This window comes from Aythya ferina, assembly GCF_964211825.1.
Source record: "Aythya ferina genome assembly, chromosome: 3".
In the NCBI taxonomy this organism is placed as follows: domain Eukaryota; kingdom Metazoa; phylum Chordata; class Aves; order Anseriformes; family Anatidae; genus Aythya; species Aythya ferina.
Genome location: NC_140298.1, coordinates 20,698,286 through 20,723,274, shown reverse-complemented (window position 1 = coordinate 20,723,274; position 24,989 = coordinate 20,698,286). Strand labels below are relative to the sequence as shown.

The following is a 24,989-nucleotide window of genomic DNA, read 5'->3' as shown; positions in this document are numbered from 1 at the left end:
AGTTATACTGTAAAGTTTCCCATACTTCTTTGAGGATTTTGGATTTGACCTGACGTGCTGAAATACTTTGAATAGCAACACATTTTGGTTTTTCTGCTGCCAAAGGCTTGGGCATCTGCAAAAACTACAAATCATGACAAACTCTTTGAGTGATATATGGAGGACCACAATCCACTAGGAAATAAGCTAAGACCAACTCATTCATTTCATTTAGGTCCTTCAGTAGGATTTGAACCATCCAGCCCACAAACCATGTCTCATGAGATTGCAGTATACATTCAGCCCACTGTAATAATGATTCATATACATATATGTGTATGTGCTTTATTGCTACCTTTAGCTGGATTAAAAGCAATATATCAAGTTTTATATTTCTGCCTCTTTTATTAGCTTTCTAGCACTTGATCAGCTGATAGAGGCAATAATGAATTTTTTTGTTTGTTTTTTGTTTTTTTTTTTATAAACTGTAGTTTGTAAGTCCTGTCCTGAGACTGTAATATTTCAAAAAATAGCCTAAGCTTTGGGGAAAAAAACAATTACAGAAACAGCATTAAAAATGCCAAGCACTGGGCAGAAGCAATTCTGGATCAGTTTAAAAAAGTGATTGATGAAACTCTAATCTGAGCTGAAGGAACAGTTTCACGACAAGCTGTGACCATTCCACACACTTCATTAGCTGCCATAATTAGCCTGGTGTTTCAATTTGTTAGAACTGGTGGGGACAATTTTACTCAGAATGCAAACATCAAAAAACAGGGTGCCTCTGACTTCAGAAGGGACTGATGAGAAGCTTTTCTAGTCTCTGTTAACTGAAAGATTAATTACAGCTGATGGGAGGCTGTACTCTGATTGTCACTCTGTCTATGTGCATTACTTTTAGCATTAGAAGAAAGACATGGTTGACACTGCACTGCTCAATCAAGCAGCTTCACATTAGTGTACAAAGTCTGTTAATATGCAGTGGTTTTATTGTTTCTCTTTATTTTGTTTTCTAAGTTTGAGCCTCTCATACCTAACAAGTTACACTCTGAAAAAGCAGGGTATTCAGTTGCTAACGATCAATGTTTATCACTTATACTGCCATATACAGTATACTTCATATACCTCATACAAAATACTTCATACAGGTAAGAGAGATCCTAACAAAACTCAAGGCCATGGGCTGGAAATATTGTTAGTTCCTATTATCATAGTCAAAATGTAAATTCTTACTCAGACTCATCGTGGAAAACAAAAACAGTACAGTTAGGAAACAGACACTGTGTACATCACAGTTTTTAGCTTAACCTATGTACCTTATCTGCTGTTACCCCTGTATGTTAACTCAGAGTTTGTAAGATTGTTTAAATGAAAATGAAGACTGAATTTGAAGTGCAAAAGTTATTCTTGAATAATTCCATAAATCTCATTCTTGAATATTAACACATGCTAATACACTTGTTCATAAATAACTCCTTATGTGGTTCTGCTTTTCAGTTTCCATACATATTTTATGTTAAGATGAACAAAACCCATAAAGTATGTAGGAGAAGAAAGAACACAGTTTCTATTCTTGATCATGGTGGAACATCCTTTTAACTTGTGTTTGTAAAGGGCATTTTGAAAATAGATCTTCATTGGCATTAAATGAATAAATACTGAAGTGTATTCCAAAGTGAATATCATATTACTATTAAAATGGAGCAAACAAGTCCAGAGTTGATTCATGATCTAAATTTTAAAGTAGCAGTAGCTGCTTATGTCAAACCATTAAGACAAGCAGTGGTCTTACTTGCAGTCTCTCATTCACTCCAATGCCAGTGCACAAAACTATGCAATTTTACTATGATTTTTCCCTACTCAGGTAATGTAGACTACTCCAAGATTCTAGAGCACCATAAGAATTTAGTATATTTTACTGCACTGAATTTTACTGTTCTGAGAAAAACGTACACTTGCTCTCAAAACAACAAAAACGTCCAGCCTTTCACTCAGCTTGGGCATATACCTGACATAACCCATTATTTGGAGTAGCTATAGGCATTAAAAACACCATAAATAGTACAACTATTCAATCATAATAGATCAGTGCTATGAAATATTTCATTCAACTGTCATTTCAAGATGTGACATTCTGCACTCCTAAGTGTGCCTGTTGCAAGAAGCCAGCAGAATGTGATTCTTAGACTTCAATTAGTAAACCCAACAGCAATGTGCACTTAACGATGAGATTTTAAAAGTGTTTTTTTTCTTCCCTGCAAAGATGGGTAACAATATTATTTCTAAGGAATAGGAAGCAGGTTGCATTTATCTATATATTGATTATATTAATCACTGGCCAGATTGTTACCTGATGAAACAATTAGCCTAACTCCACGAACATACCTTTTCTAAACAAGCATTGAGGATCAGTCCTAATATCTCAGAGGCATTTTTGAATACTTATATAGGTAATCTCAATCTTAGAGAGTTGTGAAAAGCTTTGTCCCTGGTCAACTGTTTCCAATGCCTGACTACTCATTCTGAGAAGAAATTTCTCCCAAGTTCCAACCTGACCCTTCCCTCACACAACTTGAGACCATTCCCTCTAGTCCTATCACTAGTTACCTGAGAGAAGAGGCTGACCTTCAGCTCCCCACAGTTTCCTTTCATGTACCTTTAGAGAGCCTGTAAAGGTTTCCCCCAAGCCTCCTCTTCTCCAGACTAAACAAGCTGGAGAAACCAGCTCCCTCAGCCATTCCTCACAGGACTTGTACTCCAGGCCCTTCACCAGCTTCATAGCCCTTCTCTGGACATGCTCCACTCCAGGGCCTCAATGTCCTTCTTGTAGTGAGGGGCCCAAAACTGAACACAGCACTCGAGGTGCGGCTGCACCAGAGCAGAGTACAGGGGTACGATCACCTCCCTGCTCCTGCTGGCTGTACCATTCCTGACACAGCCAGGATGCCGTTGGCCTTCTTGTCCACCTGGGCACACTGCCAGCTCACGTTGAGGCGAGCATCAATCAGCACCCCCAGATTCTTTTCGTCTGCACAGCTTTCCAGCCACTCTGCCCCAAGCCATTGCATGGGGTTATTGTGGCCAAAGCGCAGGACCAGGCACTTGGCCATGTTGGTCCTCATCCCATTGGCCTCTGCCCATCAACCCAACCTGTCCAGGTCCCTCTGAAAGGCCTTTCTACCCTCTGGCAGATCGACACTTCCCCCCAGCTTTTGCAGATATGTTACATCAGTAATTGCTAGTGACTTCAATATCTAGATTTTTGTTTTTAAATTCAAAATAAAGATTATTTGGCTGTGTTGAAATGCATTATATTTGCCAGATGTATAAGCAAATTTCCTGAATCCCAAGAATACTGAACAGTCCTTCCAAAACTGTCATCAAAAGTCAAAGCCAAGCACTTCCCAGTTTAGTGCAAGGATTTGCAAGTCCAACAAACCAAATAACTTCAGAATAGTGAACACCTAAAACTAACATCAATTTAAAAATTTCACACTAACATTTCCAGCTCAACTGATGTTTGCACTAAAAGTTCTACCACACCTTAGTGTAATGTACTCGAAGTGTATAATGAAGGAATTAGGCAAGATACTGTGTTTCTAAAGCTTTTTCTCATTAAACAAGAGGCTTTAAAATGTTTAAGCAATGTATACAATGGGAATTATTTATGAAGGTAAAAAACATACATATATCTCCCTCAAAAAACAGTGGTTAAAGTTAGCTCTTACTAAAATGGAAGATTTTCTTTCTATGCCACTAACATACATGTTGCATTATTAAATGAGGAAGGTAGGCAAAGCAAGACATTTATCATCCTACAGACAAATGACACCGGATTGCTAGTTAGACAGTATAATAAGGACCATCTAATTTTCTCTTTTGAATCAATTTATTCTTCAAAGCCCTGGATCATCATCAAGGGACTGAATTTTCCCACTGAGAAATCACAGAACTGAAAATCAGGTTTTATAAAATATTCAACTAGTTGCTGACAAACCCTTACAAATAACCACTAGAATGGATTTGATTAGAAAAGTGGTGACAGTATCTTTTTTATGCAAATATCCATCTGAATGGTTTGACTCTTCCTAGTCACTGCATTGTTTTATTCCTTCTTCATTGTACCCTGTAAGTCACCAGTAACCTTCATCAGAAAGCTATTCCAGCCTTTCTTTTCATCCTTCTAAGTATCAACACATCATTTTCTACATTTAGTTAAACAGTAGCCATTTTGTATATTTTAATTTGCTTCATAATTTTAACCTTCTTTCTACACCTAAGAAAATCATTTAAGAGATGGCTTATATCTGGAAAAATCATTATGTCAACTGCCACAAGTTGAAATTTTAATTTACTTTCCTAGAAGGCTGAATGGATTCATCTTATGAAAGAGATTCTAGTCCAGTGGGTCAGAGGTAATGTCTGCTGTTCCTGCTGTTGAATTGACATACTCTTGGCTTTCTGAATGTTTGCTTCTCAAGAGGGGCAAAATTTAGAAGTAGTAGACTTTGCAAAAGCAATTTTTTTTGTTACCCAGTTTCAGAGACATCTTGCTCATTAATCTGGTCCATGATATTAGCTTGGGCACCACTGCTTTTTTTTTTTTTTTTTTTTTTTATAAAAACACTACCTGTCCAAGAATGTAGCTAAATGCCTGAGCTTCAAGGAGCTCACAATTCTGCAAAGTAATGCTGTTGTAAGAATCATCCTATGTGAAGGCAGGCAGTTCCACAAGCCAATTATCACAAGAAGACACAAAGTGTTCTGACTCTCGGGGGTTGTTCTGAAGACAGCAGAGAGATACACGCTACAGAATATTGACTTTTTATGAATAATACAGAATGCACTGCTGTAGGACCAGATCCTTGGATTTAAATTGTTTGGTTTGGTGTAGGACGTATGGTAAGAAGCAAAGTGAAGGAAAGCAACTTTACCTTGGAATCAGATAGCTGATAATTCAAACTAAAGGTGCATTTGGAGCATCCAAATAGATCCATCAAGTTATGCCAGCAGCAATAATTATACAGGAGCCATGTCATTGGCTGGAGATTGCTGAAGTGCAACACAATTTGGTAACAACCCTTATTATTCCTGACACGGCTCATGAGGAAATTGGTAGTGTAAAACGCAAACTCTTAAAAGATCACCTAATAATTCTCCTACAATAGAGTCACTTCTAGCTGCCACATTATGTCAATTCTGCTTTGCTTAGGAAAACATGTTGCATTTGCATTGGGGAAACTAAGAACTGTTATTGAAAGTGTCCTGGCTCTTCTCATTGTATATTTGTAATTTTGTCACAAAGCATACTAGTAAATATGGCCTTAAAAGTTTCAAAACATGTAATACGGCTGACAACATAGATCCACATTCCTCAGGAATACCACACTGTATTAGAAAATATTCTTGTATATTTCTTCTCTGATTAAAAGGAATAGAAACCAAGCAAACTCCCTTAAAAATTGTCCAGGAGTCACAGTCACAGTCTTGAGAGAAAAAGTTTAAAACTTCACATATACATTATACTTATCTCAATTATAATTTCTGCAATATTAAGAAAAGTCAAGTTAAAATGAAATTTAGTTAAGTTTCTGTATAAGATAGGGATGGAAGAACATTAGTAGTGTACCAATTCTGCCATATGACATTGACCAATAGACATAATTATAATATGCTGTTAGTCCAATGTGGGATAAAACTAGTTTTCAAACAGAACAAGTCACTTCGCCCTCTCCAGTTTTTTCTTTTCAGTAATACTATGTAAATGTAAATTATCCGTAAAACCATAGGACACAGTGGCCTCAGAAGAATGTGAAAGAGAATGGGTTGGCCATGTAGAACAGTCAAGCCTGCTGTGGAAGGCACTGAGATTTTCAGGCCTTGTAATACACTTATGTAATTCTTCCCACATAGCTGGAACTTCAGGTCCTACCTGATAAAGTTATGCCACTTGTGCCATAACTTGAGTAAGAATGAAAACTGCTGAGGCTATTGAAGTTTTAGAGGTAAAAGACTTTATACAAAATAGCATGATTTTTCTGGACCTACAGAGAGTACTCTTTTGCACCACAGAAAGTCCAAACTTAGTAAAATAATGTGAGAGGAATTATGCAGATGAGACATTCAGAGTGACTTGATCCTTGCAAACTTCTTTATGGCAGAAAGCAAGTTAGTTAAAGATCAAGAAATTTCCTATTGTCTGTTATCCTAAATGGGACACTTCTGCCAATTCTTAGACAAAGACAAATTTACACCTACTGTATATCAATGAAACTCTATACATTGTATTATCCTAATGTCCTTTATAAACTCAGGCTAAAGTACTTACACACACCTGGTTTTCTGTTATATTATTGTACAATTTAATTAAATACTTCTGCAAATTCATATAATCTCAGCTGAAGGCAACCACTACCCAACTACATTGATTGAAGATGTTGATTTTGCTTTTATCTACTCTGGCTGAATGTGGACCTGTCACCTCTGCCTCTGGTGGCAAAAGTGGAAGCAGTATAATTTTTATAACAACTATTGCCTGCTCTAGCAATTACACAACACAACATGAAAATGACAATGTTGTTGCCCAGTTTCTACTTCTCCAACAAAAACAGAATTGTGTTGGTGGTGCATTACAAATGGTATTTTTTCTTGCCTATGTGAGGCCATCATAATCAGAAATATTTGAACTTGATATTTGATTAATGCTGGCAGTACTCTATAAGTGATTTCCACTCAACGTCTAATTATTTATTTCCTGTTATTAATGGAATGAAACAATTCAAAACAAACAGCTAGAATGACTGTTTTGCAAGAAGCTCATAATCATCAATTCATACATGTAGAAATCTTCCTAAAATTATATTACACTGGCCTGTTGAACTTGAAAAGCATATTTTATCCCAATCAATGCATAAAAGTAAAATTATCCATAACTAAGGCATGTTTCTCTGCTGTACAGTTCAGCTGTAATGATCCCCACACACTGCACTTGCACATCAATTATGATAATCATAATCACGGTCGTTAAGCTGAATGTTCATTATTATCAGGATGCTGGTGACAGCAGATTCAATCATCGGGTGCAATGGGCAGGCAGTCGCAGTCCCACCCAAGTTTCTGCAGACAGCGTTGTGCCACATTAAATCTATGATGTGTTCCACATCCCACTCCATTCCAAAAGCTGTAGACGGTAAAGGTCAACTTTATGTTCTGTGCAATATGCTTAGGTTCTCTAAATTAATTCCTTGCAGTACTGGATATTTTTATGCTTTGTAGATAATAAAATTCTGTTTAGGGCCAAAATGCCTGTGCAAATAACGAAACAGTGATGCAGTTGTACTGTAATTCACCTATAATAAGGTATCAAAGGAAAGAATCTATCAACAAGGAATGCCTTCAAATGTCATGTCCCTAATTTTCCAAATAAGAAAACAGTAAATGCTGTCATTTAAGTCAGTTTTCTAAAATGCATATGCAAACTAACTCCAATACCAATTAAAGGCCATAAACTATCATTTCTGCTTCAGTAAATATGAACATATGTGAGTGTTTTGACAACTGAAAGATTATAGTTAGTGTATTTGATCCCCTGACTGTCCAGCTACTCTGGGACCTATCACTCTAGATTAAACTCACAGTGACTAGTAATTTTTTTTTCTTTATATCAATACTTCTTACAGAAATCAAAGGCATTCCAAGGTATTTAGACATATATTAATACAACTTTAAAAATAGGCAAGCATTTTATATTTTCATAGTAGTTAACTAGGATAACTAGATTGTTTCACTAGAAGTATAATATTTCCATTTCTTAACTCATTTATTTTTAATGAAGATTTAGAGTACAACTGTTTTTTCCATTAGTTTAGTAACTTCTTAGAAATCTATGTGGAATGATTTTCAGATTATAACTAGATGAAAGGAACTATTAACTTTTCTCACATACCAGTGGTAATTACTACGTTTAGAGGAAGTCTATGCTAACACTGTTTCATTTTCCAGAGGAAATATAACAATACAATATTTGTCATTGTTGCTCATTTTGCTTCTAAAGTAGTTATATAATTTACATAGTAATCTTTTTGAGACCTGAATTAAAATGCACACATATAAACACATAAAAATCTGAAGGAAATAGAACTCAGACACGCTCATGTACATAAACAGAGAAACTTTTTAATACTGAGTTTATATTAAAAAAGCAGCTAATATCGAATAATACTTCAGCAGCTCAGTGGTCATTGACCCACTGATCACTGCACTGCCTCCTTGGAAGAAATTACAGTTTTTCTTACCAGCAATGATTAGATGGACTTCTTTACTAGAATACTTTAAGAAGCCAACTATACAACCTGGCTGGGTTATCAGCTATTCAGGTTGTAATAAACACTGCATTCACATAAATATCACCTAATGGAAAACCCCAAAAAAGGGTTGTGTTAAGCAACATGTTAAGCAAAACTCAGATTGTTTTTGGAAATATCTTCACACATGCCAATTAGCCTGGTGATTAATTAATAGAAGATAATTTTGTTCAGAGCCCTGACGTATGGAAAATTTTACTAGATTTGGGAAATAAAGTAACAGAATTCACTGAAATTTTAGTTCTGAAAGTATGACCTTGTACCTGCCTATAGGACCTCTTCCATTAAAATGAAGAAAGGAGGTGGAGGGTTTTTTTTCTTTTCTTTTTCTTTTAACAGTAATAATGACTCATTAAATAAGTGGGTAGGTCAGAAAGAGATATTTTCCCCTCTTATCACTCTGTCTGAGTAAGCAGCTCCTAACTGAAGCTTCATTTTAATTTAGAACAGGGGTTGGAAGACTGTAGGTTGTGTTGGATTAATGCATACAGCTATATACCCACAGAGATTTAGGCTGAAATCTATCCAAGATAGAGAGACAAGCAATTTTAGTGGTATAAACTATGTCCTGTAACTTATATTATATGCATCATATACATATGATAAACAGTAGAAATACCTTTACTTTGGTTGATATTGGTATCTGAGCCTGATCAAAAACTGCTAAAGACTGGAAACGTCTTTACAGTATAAAACAAGTAGGACCAACAAATTTTATATCATTTTTTTTTATATATCATGCTGGTTCCATCTTCATTTCCTCCCATCGGTGTTTATATACATTAATATAAACGTATATATCAATGAGCCTGTATGAGCCCTGAGCCTTCTCTTCTCCACATTGAAGGGTTCCAGCTCTCTCAGCCTGTTCTCATAGAAAAGGTATTCTACTCCCTTTGAGGCCATGTGCTGGAACTGTTCTGTCAAGTCTATATATTTCTTGTACTGAGAAATTTTAATGTGATTATGATTCCTAACACAAAAATAAGTAATGCAAATATATGCACAAATTCATGTTAGAACACTGTTTAGGTTCATTTTCACCCTTTTTCACCCAATGAACTTAAGCAATACAATATTTTATATTTTCTCCATTTTTCTTCCATAATTTTCTAAAGGTTTAGCATGTAAGAATAAATATACATATGTTATATTGTATGCCATATGTTGTCTTAAATCAGGAAAGGCATAACAGAAACAAAAAAATTTGCAAAACTGATATAACCAGATCTGTACTTATACATGCTCTTAATCCTTACCTTCTAGGTCAGAGAATTGTTGATGGCCCAAAGATACCCAGTGGATTCAATGATCTCAGAATCAGGCTCAAACTCACATATAATAGCAAAAAAGTAAGCCATTCTTTAATTTTTGTAGTGACTTACCTTGCCTGTTACCCACTTATTCAGCTGTACTTCTCGGAAATGTTTAATTCCATAAGTTTCTTCGCCATATTTGCCTGACCTATGAATTGATGGATCATACTTCTCATTTTTATGATATGAAGAAAATGGCAAAAATCTGAAATTCAAAACATATTTTAAAATTATGGCCTACTCTGGATGCCACAGAAATCATGTAAATAAGATATCAATGAAGCAGAAAATGAGGTGAACACAAGTTTATGCTATTTTCCTCTACCACCTTGATGGTACTGTGGCAGAGCTACTGCAATTTCTTTGATAATTGCTTTTTAATAAAATTTGGAGCAAAGTGATAGAGATCTTCAATAGATAAAATGAAGCCTTGTAAGAAGATAGAACGTGGCGCACTTGCATTACCAGATTAGTACTTTGGCTATATTTGCACTGCTAACTGGTGTGGTTTAAAGAGGGAATGAACAGGGACTGGTTTGCTGTGTTTTCCTTATTGACATGTGCAATGCAGTATGTGCCATCAGTCAATGGAGGCCTCCACCATGCAAAAGTAGAGTTCACTTCTGTAGAACCTTTCATCCACCTTACAAGTAGTGTACTCTAAAAGGCAACCAACACAACCTCAACCTGATCATTCCATTCCATCAGGATGGATGCATTTCAAGCCTACCGGCAGTGTAAGTATAAACCAAGACTAATTCACAGCAGAAAGAACTTCTTTTGTACCTTAAAGTAGAAAATGTATCCTTTGATAACCGTTAACCAATGCTATAGAAGCTGTAGTCTAGTTTAGACAAATAGAAATTTATACAGATAGTACTGTTGGCTTTCATGTATTAGCAGACCACAAAGCAAATCAATGATTAGTCCTAAATACACCAATCATGTACTTTGAAGTTATCAGTATGCCCTAACCATCAATCTTTTGGGATTTGATTCTTTCACCTTTAGTCATACTGAGGGTGAACTCCCTTCTTGCATACTACCACTGAACAGTGAAATTCCAGATGCCTTCTTTGGTTATAGAGGTTGTTTTAAGATAGATATTCATAAAGCTTGTGGACACCTACAGATTTTCTGGGTAGGCCCCACAGTAAACTGTATGGAGGAGGGTGAAAGACATCTCATATATAACAGATCTGCAAGCGATCCTACAAAGATATCAGTTCCATCTGCCCATTTTAGTTTGCAAGAGAGTTACAAGAGCAAAAAGATACATTTTAATATGAAGGAAAATCCCATAAATGAAGCTTATCATCTCTGGTATTTCAAAAAGAAAGAAATGGGTGTTCTTGATTCTACAAGTGCAGAAAAAATATTACATGGTAAAATTAGAAATAAGTTTGAAGAGTTTAAAATATCACTTTAACAGCCACAATAATAGGTGTAGTTATCTAAAACCTTTTACTAGGTGAAAGTTTTTCAGAACCCAGAGTCCCAATACAAGTTATAGTCGAACACATTTTTGATAAAGATGGGGATAAAAATGTTTCTTCCTGTTTCTCAGTTGATACTCACAAAATGATTTGTTTACACTAACCAATAAATCAAGAACTGTTTGGGTGAGCTTGTTTATTTGTCTTAAATTATATGCCTCTCTTTCCACTTCATAAAAAGAAACTATTTAACAATATTCCTAGCTATATCAATTTATTCTATCTAGTACCACAGTCAAATGTCATGTAAAGTTAGCAAAAAGAAAAACACTGAGTTAGCAGACTTAAATTATACAAAGCTATAGTAGTATGTGTATACTCATGGGAAAGGACACTCACATAAGACAGATTATGGTACTTGTAATGCTAATTTGCACATGGGATGGACATCACATGCACACAAAAATTAATGTGGCCCCAGTGTCCCAGAGAATACATCGAAGGTGCTGTGAGCCGGCTGCTCCACTTGCAGTTTTTATCACTTCTGAATTGCATTTTAATAGTACATTTTTCTTTTGTTCAGACATGAAAGAAAATTGGCTTTCTCGGGGGATTGGATATCTGAGAAGGCTAGCAGTTTAGGGATTTGCCCATATATGCATATAATTTAGTTGAGCCATAACATTCATAATTCAATATGAATACCACATCTGTAAAATTTATACACAAAACAGCAAAAAAAAAAAAAAAATAAATGAGAGAAGTAGAAGATAAAGTAAAGAAAACAATAAGGATTCTAGTTGTTTCCCCTATAACATGTTCTATGTGAAGGGCTTGATTTTACTGTGGACCAGTTCAGCTTCATCTTTTTTGGCAAATCTATTGATCAAATCAGAGTTTGGCAAATCTGAGTAATTTATGTTTTACCACATTTCCGAACTTAAATATCTATGCATATATTCTAACATTTTAGGTCACAACTAACATCTTGTACTACATGTAGCTTAGCACAAATGTAATCTTCCACATTCTACTGCTTATCTCCTGTAAGACCATTGGCTGGTCTATGTGCTGTACAGCCTGGAATGTATGTCTATGGTTGAGGAAAAAGTTAAAGCAACAATGAGTTTTTGAGAAAGAACATTGAATAGTAAAAAAAAATACTGAAAATGAAATGTAAGAACATTAACAATATGTTAATGGGTATAATGGCATAACGTAGTAATTATTTTTTCTTCTGTCTGTAGATCCACAGTTAGAGCCACCTGAGCAGTTGTTGATAGGGACAATGATCTAATGACAAGAAAGGATCATAATCACAAATGCAATGTCTGTTTAAAGCAACCAAATATTGTCATAATTTTATGTAAATAACTAATAAAAATACTAAATGTTGTTTATTTGTTTTAGGTAGATAAGCAAATTAATAGGAATCATACGAGCATCATAATACCTCTACCAACCAATGATAATAGTAAAAAGCAAGAGCACTGCAATATACTTCAGTAATGGCATTGTGTTCTGTAGTTCTCTCTCTATACCTGACACAGCTTTTCCCCAAATTAATGACAGTATGTGTTCTGAATGTGACAGAAGAGAGTGATGGAAGGAGAAGAAAATTAAATCCAGACAATGGTATGATAACATTATAAACTGCCCAACCTTAGACCTCAGTAGTTTTTTCCCCATAATAAGCTCACTTCAGTGGGATTCTTATATCTGGGTTTCAGCTTTTCTTTGTGATTTCAGTGTAAATTCAAAAGTTCTTGAAAGCTTTCAGTAAAACTGACAGAAACGGAAATAGCGGGATGAAAGACGAATCAAATTCCACATTACTGTCATATTGTGCCATAAAGCGTAATCAGTATAATCTGCACCTTTCCAAAACTGTATGATTTAATGGAAGGTGAATTCTCCCCAAAGAAATACACTTAAAAAATGAAAAATTATTTCATTCCACCCACTGCAAAAGCTTCAATGAGAGTTATGACAAATAATACAATCAAGATAGGGTGAAAGAGTTGGGACCAAAAAGCCTCGGAGCCTTTGACTTAGTAGGTAATCCTAGACCTGACAGTTTATAGCAGTATATATTTATATTTCAAAAGATATCCTTGATATCCTTTGTTGTTAACTAAAATTGTGTTCTCTCTCCTTTCTATCCTGTACCTCTTTGCTACCACTAATTTAATCTTTCTAATCCTTCTTTTCCACACATTTCAGCCCCCTTGTTCTCTTTCTTCTTTCATTTCATCACCTATTATTTCTTCCTCCCATTCTGTCTCTTATTCCATTATTTCTTGCTATTTTGACAGGAGATGGAAGAGGCCTCTTAGATGCTAAAGGCTTTCTAGTTGTTCTTGATAGATGCTGTAGAAGGTACTACTGGACTCTGGTGTCTATGGCAATGCAAGAGGAGAGAAAAATCTTCCTATGCAGGAGCACAAAACAGGAATGAGGATTTGTCAGGGAGTGTAGTGATAGAACAAAGGGTAACAGTTTTAAACTAAAAGAAGATAGGTTTAGATTAGATATAAGGAAGAAACTTCGCATAATGAGGGTGATGAGGCACTACCAGGGCCTCCCAGAGAAGTTGAGGATGCCCCATCCCTGGAAGTGTTCAATGCCAAGTTGGATGGGGCCCTGGACAAACTGATTAGGTGGAAGGTGACTCTGCCTCTTCAGGATAAAATTCAGCAGTATTCACTTTTTCTTCTGTCTAAATGGCAGCAAGCAACAGGGCAGGCCTTCAGCAGGTTCTCTGGATCTCTGAAAAGCAGTCTAGCAGTGCAAACATATAATATTGATAGCAGAAATGCTTCACTTCACCCAGGCTACTGAGAAAGATCAGGTAGGAGATCTACTGCTAGACTATCCCACACCCCTTGGCACTGTAAGAAATATTAACACCAAAGAAAGGTAGGGTAAATATTCCTAGATTTTTCAAACTTGCACAATATTTGTATGTATTGTATGTTTTGGTAACTTAGATATAAAAACACTACCAAAATTTTAGCTCTAGATGTGTGATAGTGCTGTTAAATTTGTACCTAAACTGGTTCCGTGTAACAGTAATTACAGTAATTCATTTTTTATTGTCTTGACCTAACTGAAAAAAAAAAAAAAAAAAAAAAAATCCTCTCACTTTAAAGAAGACCACGAGCAATTAGCTCCAAACAAACTATGCTTCACCTTCTGGAAGCTGTGAATCTGATGTGTTGTTGTTTGTTTTTTTGTTTGTTTGTTTGTTTGTTTTTCTTTAATTTATTAAAGAAAATGCATAATTCATTTTAAACTTTCAGATTTGGGTTTCACCTAAAGTCATTGCTCAATCTAATCCAACAGACTATCTTTTCACTTAGTGAACAAAGCAAGAATCAAAATGGTTTTCCACAGCAAAACAATTGCAACAGGACAGTCATTACATAGTTCATAATGAGTGCACATTACAAATCAAAGTGTAATTCACAGTATAAAGACAGCACATTTTACTTACTGTATCTAGTCAGATTATGTTTAGCACAGTATTTTTTCCATGAGAAATTTTGGGTGCATTATTATGTTGTGTGCAATATACTAAATATCGATGCTTTTTCAGTAAGCTCTCAGTCATTTTTATCCTAACAGCAGCAAATCCAAGAAGCCTCTGTCTGTTTTTATTTAACCCATGTTTGCAATAATGTAAAGTGGCAAAAGAAAAAAAATCGTCCAGTTCTTGTAGAAAGTAAAAGATCTCTTCTGCAGCAAATTCTGGAACTTCTTAATTATACACTGACTTATCTGCATCCCCAGTGTTATAAAGTACTAGAACTTCATTAGAAAAATTAAGATGGAAAAATGAAGGCACTACTTTGTAAATTTCCAGTGGAAATTAGCTGGAAGAAGCAGAGGAATACTGGATCAAAAGAGGGTAATCATGCTTAACTGTGCCCTAGAGCACCCGCATGTATAATACGATTTGCACAGTAACTACCTCTCCTATTACTGCTTGTTTGGAGTATTCTGTGTTAATGGGGTTAGCTAATTTAGTATTTTAACTTAAAAAGACTCTACTGATTAATAAATGTTGCACACTGTGCTAGTAATTAAAATAAATGGAAGAGTTACAAATAGAAGTTGAATTGTTAAGAAAACATTATCTGAAAATATATGATAATCCCTGTTTATCATAATACAATAACAGTCCGGAAAATATGCAAATCGCTGAAGTTGCAAAGCATATGAAAAACTAAGCATAATTTGAACAAAGTTTTCAGATGTGTTATATTTGCATGACATAAAACGTAGTGGCCATTTTCACTAGGCTAATTCAGAAATACAGTAAAAAAAATCTTAAAAACATGCAAATGAAAAGATTTCTTAAAATCACACAATCTCATCAAAACGAAGTGACTTGCTTTTTAAATTTTAATTTAAAATGCCATTTATACTGGGCATGTCATGATACTGATGACTCCAAGTCATTAACCTTTCTGTAAGTCCATCCTTTGCGCACAGCACTGTGTAGTGCAGAAGTACCTACAGTGGTTCTAAAGGAAAACATTGTCTTGCCAAAAACAAACTTGTGAGGAGCTTGGTACTACAACACTCACACAATGTGTGAGGCATGGGGTATGCAAACAATGCACTGTGCTGCACACAGGTGAACCAGTGTGTTCAGGACTAGCTTGGCTACAGCAACTGGTACAGCACTGAGCACAGAGAGAGCCAGAAACTGAGATGACTTGCCTGTTGTCACACCAGCAGCCTACAATGGATCAGAAATGCTCAGCTTTACACTATTGCTGGCTTATCCCTATTCTATCACCACATTGCAACTCATTCTGACATATGTTGACTTTATATAGATGTTTAATACTACACTCTCAGTCATGAGGCATATTATGTGAGGCAGATTTCAGCACTTAATGAAAATAATTTACATTTTCGTTCTCTGGAAAATTAGGCAAGCACACTGCTGCACGCAACTGAGTAAAGAACTTTTCATGCTTAGTGATCTAAATCTGCTGGATCCAGCAGTTGGTGTCTCAAACTAGACACTAGTTTATTAAGCGGTCATCCCAAAGGAGTCCAATTGTCATTCCTATCCAAGTGTAGGGGGAAATCACTCCATTTGTATGAAAAATAGCACAATAAGGCAGTAACAGCTTCAATTACATGAGAAAGAGGTATCACTCTTATTAGGCTAGATTACCCAGTTGCTGTTTCATTACAAAATAGGAAATTCCAGCAGTTGCTTCAAGCACACACATCATTTTCTTGTTTTGGATTTGTACTGCTTCTGCCTGCCTCAACCTCTTCCTTGGCTTTCTCTCTTATTTCTGCATTCATCAGAAGCAAGAAGTTTCTCAGAGCTTGAAATGTTTAGAGAAAACATATTACCTCTTAAAAAAAAAAAAAAAAAAAAAAAGAAACAGAAATCAGAGGTGGGTGGGAATTCTTAACGTCTGATATAGAAAAAATATTGATGTTTTATACCTGCTATCTTAAAAGATAATGCACAATACTCATTCTGCAAAAATAAGATCAAGGATTGAGTTTGTCATTTTTATGCAAATACTAGCTTTCTCCACAAACTCCACACACTTCCTCATTTCTTTCTCTCCTTACTTCCTAAAATAGAAGAATGATCAGCATACAACCAGGAAGAAATACAGTCCCAAAGTATACAATTACATGTAAAGAGACGGAAATCTGTCAGTTCATAATAGGCACAGCTGAGAAAAAAATACTGTAGAATCTGAGTAACCCTTTGTTGACTCCTCCCTGGAGACCAGCATACCACAAAGCAGCTGCAGCACTGCTAGTGAGTCTTAGTCCTGATGATGACCTGCAGCTCTGTCATCACCTTTTCAAGGTTACAGATGTGACCCTTGCATGGTTGGTTGAATCTGAAGCACAAACGGAATGATCACAGCCTGAAAATGTATAATACACTATGCATTTAGTGCACGTGAAGCTGAGAATCACTGCTTCTGTGTATTAAGGATGGAATGAAATGCTTCCTTGCCCTTAAGGTAAATAAAGACCTCCAATTAATATCTGTCCCCCAATCAATTAATATCCCCAGTCAATTAATATCCCCAATCAATTAATATCTGTCAAAGTTGGAGACTCCAAATTTGAAGTGTACAAGACCAAAGCCTTTACAATTCACTAAGTGGGAAGAAACAGCAAAATAAATATTTCAACATATGACCTTCTGAAACTGTTGACATAATGACTTCTGGTGTAAATCATATCAAATAAAGACCAGGCCATATAGTCATTCCCATAAATGAAAAATATAATCCCCCCTCATTTGGAATATATAATCAAAGCCTATCCAGTGTAAAGAACACGTTAGCTGAAAGAAAGAATCTTAATTATTACCCAGTGTTTTCTAGATTTCAGTCGTGAAAGCTAAAAATAAAAATATTTTTAAAAAATAATAGCAAAGATCACAGATGAGATTTGAAAGTTAAGCTGCTTTTCCCCTTCTCCAACGATAAAAAAAAAAAAAAAAAAAAAAAAAAAAAAAAAAGGAAAGAAGAGAAACCTGAAGTACACTTGTAACTATTCCCTATTACACTTTTGGTATAAAAGGGGTAAAAAATACTACATACAGTTTTTGTAACCAAATATCACAAATGACATTGTACAAATGTGGAAAAGTTGCTGAATTAAAAGATTTTCTTTCAAAATTGTTTTTAAGTAGAAGCTCCTTTGAAAACCACTATTAAATCAGGGAAAACATGGGAAAAAAAAGATCCAGCAATTAAAACAAATGCTAAAACATGCAAATGCAGTTGATTTTCGCATTCTTAAGTGCCAGTCCTTAAATTGACGCAGGCAATATGGGGCTGATAGCAAAGTATTATTCATTTCCAGTAAATCAGTAGATCACAGGCTGCCCACAAGGAAAAGGGATTCCTTTCTGTGCTGAATTCTGTTACTGAAGTGTCAAAGAATTGCCAAGAGCAGTGAATTCAAGGGTAAAGTTGACAAAACATCATTTGTTTTTAGTTAACTACAAACCCAGAAAAAGTTAATTAATAGGTTTTATTATGATTGGGCAAAGGAGTTCCATCCCAATAAAAAAAGAATTGGGAATATTTTGGTGATTGCCTTAAATGCTGGGGGACGGATTATGTCTGTAATTTTGGTTTGTATGGAAAAGACGAGGCCCCTCTGATGCTATTACAGATGCCATGGCTCAGGAAACCAAACTGCCACAAAGATTTTACAGTTTTTTTTTTACTTGTAAAACAGTTTTTTACTTGTAAAACAGTTTTTTACTTGTAAAACAGTTTTTACATCATGTTCTAACATGCAACCTATGCTCCCTTCCCTTCCAAGTGAGCTTTTGTAGTTTACTGGAAAGAAAGCATGTCTCAGTGGCATGCAAGAACATATTTCCTCCCATAGTCTTTAAAATCTTTTAATAGGAAGACAGAAATAGTATTTGTTCCTTGACAAGGTGCATATGGCAAAAAGGAATTTGCATTTGTTTACTAATTTCCCAGTAAGTTCATCTGTTGTATCACATATTATTATTATGGCATGTTCTATTGATTCATAGATACGGATGGCACATGTCATACAAATACAAGATAGGGTCTCTGCCCTGGGAAGTTTATAATCTAAGAACATAGAATTTGGAAGTATATACAGAGAACGTTTGCTACTGAGCTGTCAGGTTTGACATTTCATTTTGTCAGGCATGAAAGGTTTTTGAAACCAATGAAATAGATAACATCCTCATAACAATACAAGAAAAAAAAAAAAGAAAAAAACTTACTCATTGTCATGTATATGGTTTCTCCATTCCTCCCTTTTCATTTCTGCTCTGGCCTTCCCTAGTGGTGAATCGATTGATGCTGCCACTCGCAAGGTTGGTTCCAAAGGCTTATAGCGCTGCCGCAATACTTCAGCGGTATCACGGAAAGGCCCCTGATGAAAAGTATAGGATAACGTAAGTGTTTTATTGTGGGGCTATAGTTCTTTCTTTTAGTCATGAGACATCACCAATGAATGAGGACACAGAGTGTCTGGGAAGTGTAGCAAGACTTTTCTTCCAAAATAATTAAAGCAGTTCGTTTTGATAGAGAGTTACAGATAACACAAAGGTTGATAACATGCTCTAAAGCCCCAAAGAGAGAATGAGAAATGCGTACTCCGGATTTATTTAGCTACTCATAAATATTTATTATTTGAAACAATACATTGTTAGAACTTATTAGGAGACCTTATTTTTTTCCTTGGAAAAAATACTGGTGAAATAAAATTTGATATATAAGTGTTAACTTCATCTAGATTCTGTTTAAGCAGGAAGTCTCTTCCTTTTCACGGGATAAATCATGTTTTACCTTAAAGAACACGCTCTTTTCAATTTAACTATAAAACTATGTGGAAGAGAACTTAATACGTGACTTAAAATACAATTCCTCTAATATAATTAAACTAATGTCTACAAAAATGGGACTATATAGTCTATTTTTGAAATGTCTAATTCCACATTAATCTCAGTAGTCTTAAAAAAAACTAAAAGCTCATAATTATTTCAGAGATGTGTGTATATATAACATATATACACCTACACACACAAAAGAACATATGTGTATATGTATATATATGTTGGTTTTTTTAAAGCAGACTATTTAATAACTGATCAAACCACTATTTGCCATTTAACAACAGAGATAGAGAGCAACAGAAAGTCTTTTTCTACACTGTCAAAGTGATGTATGTTATGTCTTCCTTTTAGCACTAACCACTGAACTTACCTCAAGTATAATTAGTGCCATACTATGCTCAAGACAATTTAGTGGCAAGTCTAGATTTAGAAGTGTTACTAATTAATTTTTATTTTATTTTCACCATTACTGAACCTGCAACAAACTAGTAAAACCTTCTGAAACTATAAGCAGACAAAGACTCCTAATCACAGGCTTTATTCTTAAAGATATCCTTCTTTAAATAGGTTATCACTAACAAGTCACAGCTGGAGTTACTGCAAGCACTGAGTGAAGACTGTGGGGCTAATAAAAAGAAATGATTCACGCCTCATTTATGTTCACTTATGTTTTACATTAATAGAAACCAATAATAGGAACCAGTTACCATAAAAGTCATGGACCGTAAATAACACAAATGGCAAATAAGTATCATCTAGTACTTTTCACAGCTGGACAGGAGGATTGCTATATTTGAAAGTAGTTAATGGATTTTTATTGTAACTTTACTTTTTAAAGGTACAGCATCATGATTTGGAGATATTTTTAAAGATCATAGTAAGGAAGTAATGATAGCATTTATACTACTTGCAAATATTTTCTTGCTTTCACTTTCTAAAAGTGTCCACAAAAAATATGCATTCATTTAGTATGACCACAATAAAGGTTTTTTTTTTAAAACAGAATAAAAATCGTTATTGCCCTTAAGAAAATAATCAATACTAGAGAAGATCATTAAAACTGGTAAACAATGTTCTAGTAACACATAATCTAATGATCAAGATATAAAATAAGGTTTAACTTGCTAATGAAAAGATGAATACTTTGTATTGCAAGATGTTTGCAGAGAAAAGAAGAAGTGTAGTGTTATCAAATATTATAATGATAGATTTTTTTTCTTTTAGAAAATAGTCTTCTTCATTATAAAATATTTATTCATATTCCACCAGAGTAAGGGCCAAATCAGATGTCTAAGCAAGCTTTTTTTTTTTTCTATTTTTAATTTCTAAAAACTTGTAACTTTCTCAATTCATAGTTCAAGTGAAATTAATAAAGCACAGCAAATACTAATGGAAGGGGGGAAAAAGGAGTATATAAACTATGCAAAGGTCTCTCCAATAAGGTTGTCATCATTAATGGTGGTGCATATTGTAGAATATGAAGTTAATTCTAAGCCTTCCCTGCATTTCTCTAAAACACATATTTGATGAAACTTGCCCAGCAATAAACAATTACTGAATCTATGTAAGATGACAAGGCCTCTAAAAAATCCATTTGCCTATTTGCATTTTACAAGTTGAACTTTAAAATGTATGTAATCTGCAGTAAAATGGTGCTCATAAATATTTTCATATCTGCAGTGCCCACAAGCATTTTGGGCATCTGGCTTCAAAAGGGAACCAACAGTTTTCACCCTGAAAGCAACTCAAACAACTCCATGTTCTATTTTGGAATGAATAGTATAAAAATTCTTGCTACTGACTGGTCTGCCAAGTAAAATGGTTAGCAGGGAGGCAGTCTTACTACTTTACCATAAGAAACTCATGAAAAAAAAAAAAAAAATGAAATCTTGTGTTCTTCGCTGTTCCTATTCCATGACAGCCACCAGCATACAAGAAAATATATATATATATATATAATTCCCTAAAAATGGGGATGTACTTTCTGTTATTAATGCCTTTGAAAGAACACTTGACTAATTTTAGAATTATCCATTCTTCTATCAAACTGTAATTCTAGTTAATTCAGTAATAAAACTGATAGGTCTGTTATAACTAATGTATAATCATCGTTAAAAATTTTCTTTTAAATACACTATATCTCACATACATGGAGTTATATATAAAATGCTAAATACCAACTTTCCCAAGAAAAAGCTAGTAGTTAGCTATTTTTTGTTCTCTTAAGCTTATGTAATTTACATTCTCGTATAAAATATCCAGGCATATGGGCAACACAATTTTTAGATACCTGAAAAATCAATAGAGTAACAAGTGGCTCACACTGGACCTGAGATATATAAAATGTTATCACAGAGAACTAGGACACAAGTATAGGTAGTAATTAAATTCCTTATTGTCACACTGGACAACTTTCAGGGTGATATGTTCTGATGGGTTTTCATTTCCAGCTGTTTCATCATCTCAAACCAGTGTCCTTTCCTTAGACAATACAACCCTAAATTGTCAAAGTGTTGTGTAGGGATTTAGCCGTGTGACTCCCATTAACATCAATAAGAGTCGCGCAGCTAAATCCACGTGCTGTGCTTTGAAAATTTACCCCACAGTGTACATCCCAGGGTGCTGAAAGGATTAAAGTATTATATAGTAAATTCCCTCTTTGAGGTGCAGAAAATAAACAGGGCTCTTCTGGTTTGTTCTAAAAGGCTATCTGTGCGCTACTGCTGTGAATGCATCTGAACTTAGAAAGGTCTATAAAATATTCCAAACCCAAACAGAATCTTGTAAGATACTTTATATAAAGTAAAGTGATTTTGAAAGAGCAGCTTAACAACTCTGAGTTCCCTCTTTATTTAAAAAGCATGACTTCTGTACTGACAACGCACCCAGTCACATCCCACTGAAGGACTATAATAGCCCCGTTGGTCCCAGAAGGTAAGGCTATAATGTCATATGTATCTGTTTTTGAATTTACTTTCAACTCCAAAATCCCTGATCACTAAACCGTTGACTCATGCTTTGACTTGGTTCTAATATGAGTCAATGAGATCGTTATATGAGGAAGCTCAAATAGTCAAGGTGTGGGGATGGAAGGAGGGAAGGACAAAGGTGAACTACCTTGAAGTTGATCCTTACATATGGACACACATATATATATACATATATAAGTTATAAGCAGTATGGATCTCTGTGAGGCTCACCTCTATTTATTCAGATATATTTTGGCAGATCTGTATCTGTTCCTCATGCTTGAACCCAATTACCTTTGCATTCACATCCCACCACTGATATCAACTCATGTTGATACAGAGAAGTCAGATATGATATAAAGGTGAGAAAAGCCTCTTCGGTGTCGTTTAGCCCATGAGCCTATGGCTGTTTCCACTGAAGAACAATGTCGTTTCAATCAGTAAAACACAGGCAAATTGCATGGCTACAGATAGTTTGAATTCAGCTGTAGAATTATACAATCATAGAATGGCTTGGTTTGGAAGGAACCTTCAAGATCATCTGGTTTCAAGCCCCCTGCCATGACCAGGGACACCTTCCACTAGATCTGGTCACCCAGGGCTCTATCCAACCTGGCCTTGAACACATACAGAGATGGGGCATCCACGATTTCTCTGTGCAGTCTGTAACAGTGCTTCCCCACCATATGAGTAAAGAATTTCCTCCTAACTTCTAGCCTAAATCTCTCCTCTTTCAGATTGAAAGCACTGCCCCTTGTCCTATCACAATATACCCATGTAAAAAGGTCATTCACCATCTTTCCTATAAGCAACCTGTAAGTACTGAAAGGCTGCAGTGAGGTTGCCCCAGAGCCTTCACTTCTCTAGGCTAAACATGGAAGAGAAAATTTAAAGATAGCATGGAGTTCAAAATAATGTACAAGAAGTTCTGAAGTTATTGCAAGTATTCAAAGTCAAGCTGGCACTAAACATATATGTATGAGGTACATAAAGCAGAAGTTCAGTAGACCATGCAAACTGAAAAAAAATCTTCAGAAGAGATAGAAAGACAGTGTATGTCTACCTCAAAAACATCAGATATTCACTGGCAAAAGCTACATGTCTGGATAAATATCCACTCATCATCAACTGAGGAACATAAGGGTCTCAAAAGTTTATAAATATTGGTCATATTCCCAGCAGGTTTAGATAATAAGGTGGCAAATGCTCTTTTGCCGTTTAATGGGACATCTCTGACATATTACCTCAGAGATCTCCATTAATTTATGGGAGAGGAAAAAGGTTATCTGCAACATATGCTGAAATCAACTGAAATCAAAATCCAGACCATGACAGTTAAGGAAGGGAGCTAGGCATCTAGACAGTTGATGCAGAACATGTAGAAAATTGTAATTACTGACACACAGCTAGTTGATGTAAAAGTACAGGAACTACTTTATACTGCGAGGATGTCTCTTGGTCTCCACGTGGAAAACACAAAAAGAGTAATAAGTTATTTCAACTGGTTAATTTTATCTTTAATTTCTCCTATTTTTCATTGATTTAATATTGGAACTTAGGAATTCTCCTTCTGATGAATCAGGATGATACTCAGTTATGTCAGATCTTCTCTTTGAAATCTCAGAGGTGACTTTGTTGTTTTTTTTCCAAAAAGACAAAAGCAAAGACACATTTCCTTGTTTTACATACCACATACATCTCTTTTTCCTTAAAACAAATTTGTGTCAAAGAATTACATTGTGAAAGCAAGCACTAGTTCTATAAATAAAGAACATACACAAAATATTTTACCAAAAAGAGACACTGAAAACTGCTACCTGAGGTTTCTGTCTGCCAATAGGTGGCAGGGGTTCTCCTGCATGGAAAGTTGGAGGCCTTTTACAAGTTGGCCAGTCATAAAGTTCATCTGTGAAGGGACTCTTCACTTGCTGCTGCCTGTGGCTCAGTGGCTTTGACTGCCGGAGCAGCAGTTCCATTGGATCTGGGGATTTTCTGAACGGCGAATTATATATGCCTGCAATCTGAATAGAAGATGGGTTTACCTTTGACTTCAATTAACTCACAGTTGCAGTTACAAAAGTGTTTAAATAGGATAGTGTAACACATAATCTGTTTTAGCCCTCCCAGTGGGTATAATTTTCATTTTATTCAAGCAAGAAATACACAGCTGATTTTCGTGGACCTCAAACCCTCTTTTCTTTTGGTCACATCTTTCCTCTTCTACAGTAATAGTCAAAGAAATATACCGGTTTTTCCTTAAAAATAAGGTAAATTGTACAAAATTACAACTAGCTTTAAAGACAAGTATTATGCTTGTTTTGAAATTTAAACTTGTTTATGTTTCTTTAAAAGCCATTTTAAATTACTATGCATAACAGAAATAAAAATGTATATTACTTATTATTTCTAAGCACATATGTAAAGGCTAAAATAAATATCCATACAAGGAAAAAGATAATTTTTGTCCCTTTAGACACTGTGTTAGCTAACTCGCAGTTTGGCATAAGATAGTTGAAATTACAACATATTTA

At 35.2% G+C, this 24,989-nt stretch overlaps 1 protein-coding gene across 1 annotated transcript in view; it reads right to left on the bottom strand.

Moving 5' to 3' along the window:
- Positions 1-24,989, bottom strand: part of SPATA17 (spermatogenesis associated 17) — a gene marked incomplete at its 5' end in the record, with an annotated part of 95,250 nt that overhangs the window by 13,462 nt on the left and 56,799 nt on the right. The window contains 3 exon segments of the mRNA XM_084512305.1: positions 9,728-9,863; positions 18,875-19,026; positions 24,276-24,479. Coding sequence (XP_084368431.1) covers positions 9,728-9,863; positions 18,875-19,026; positions 24,276-24,479 — 492 coding nt within the window.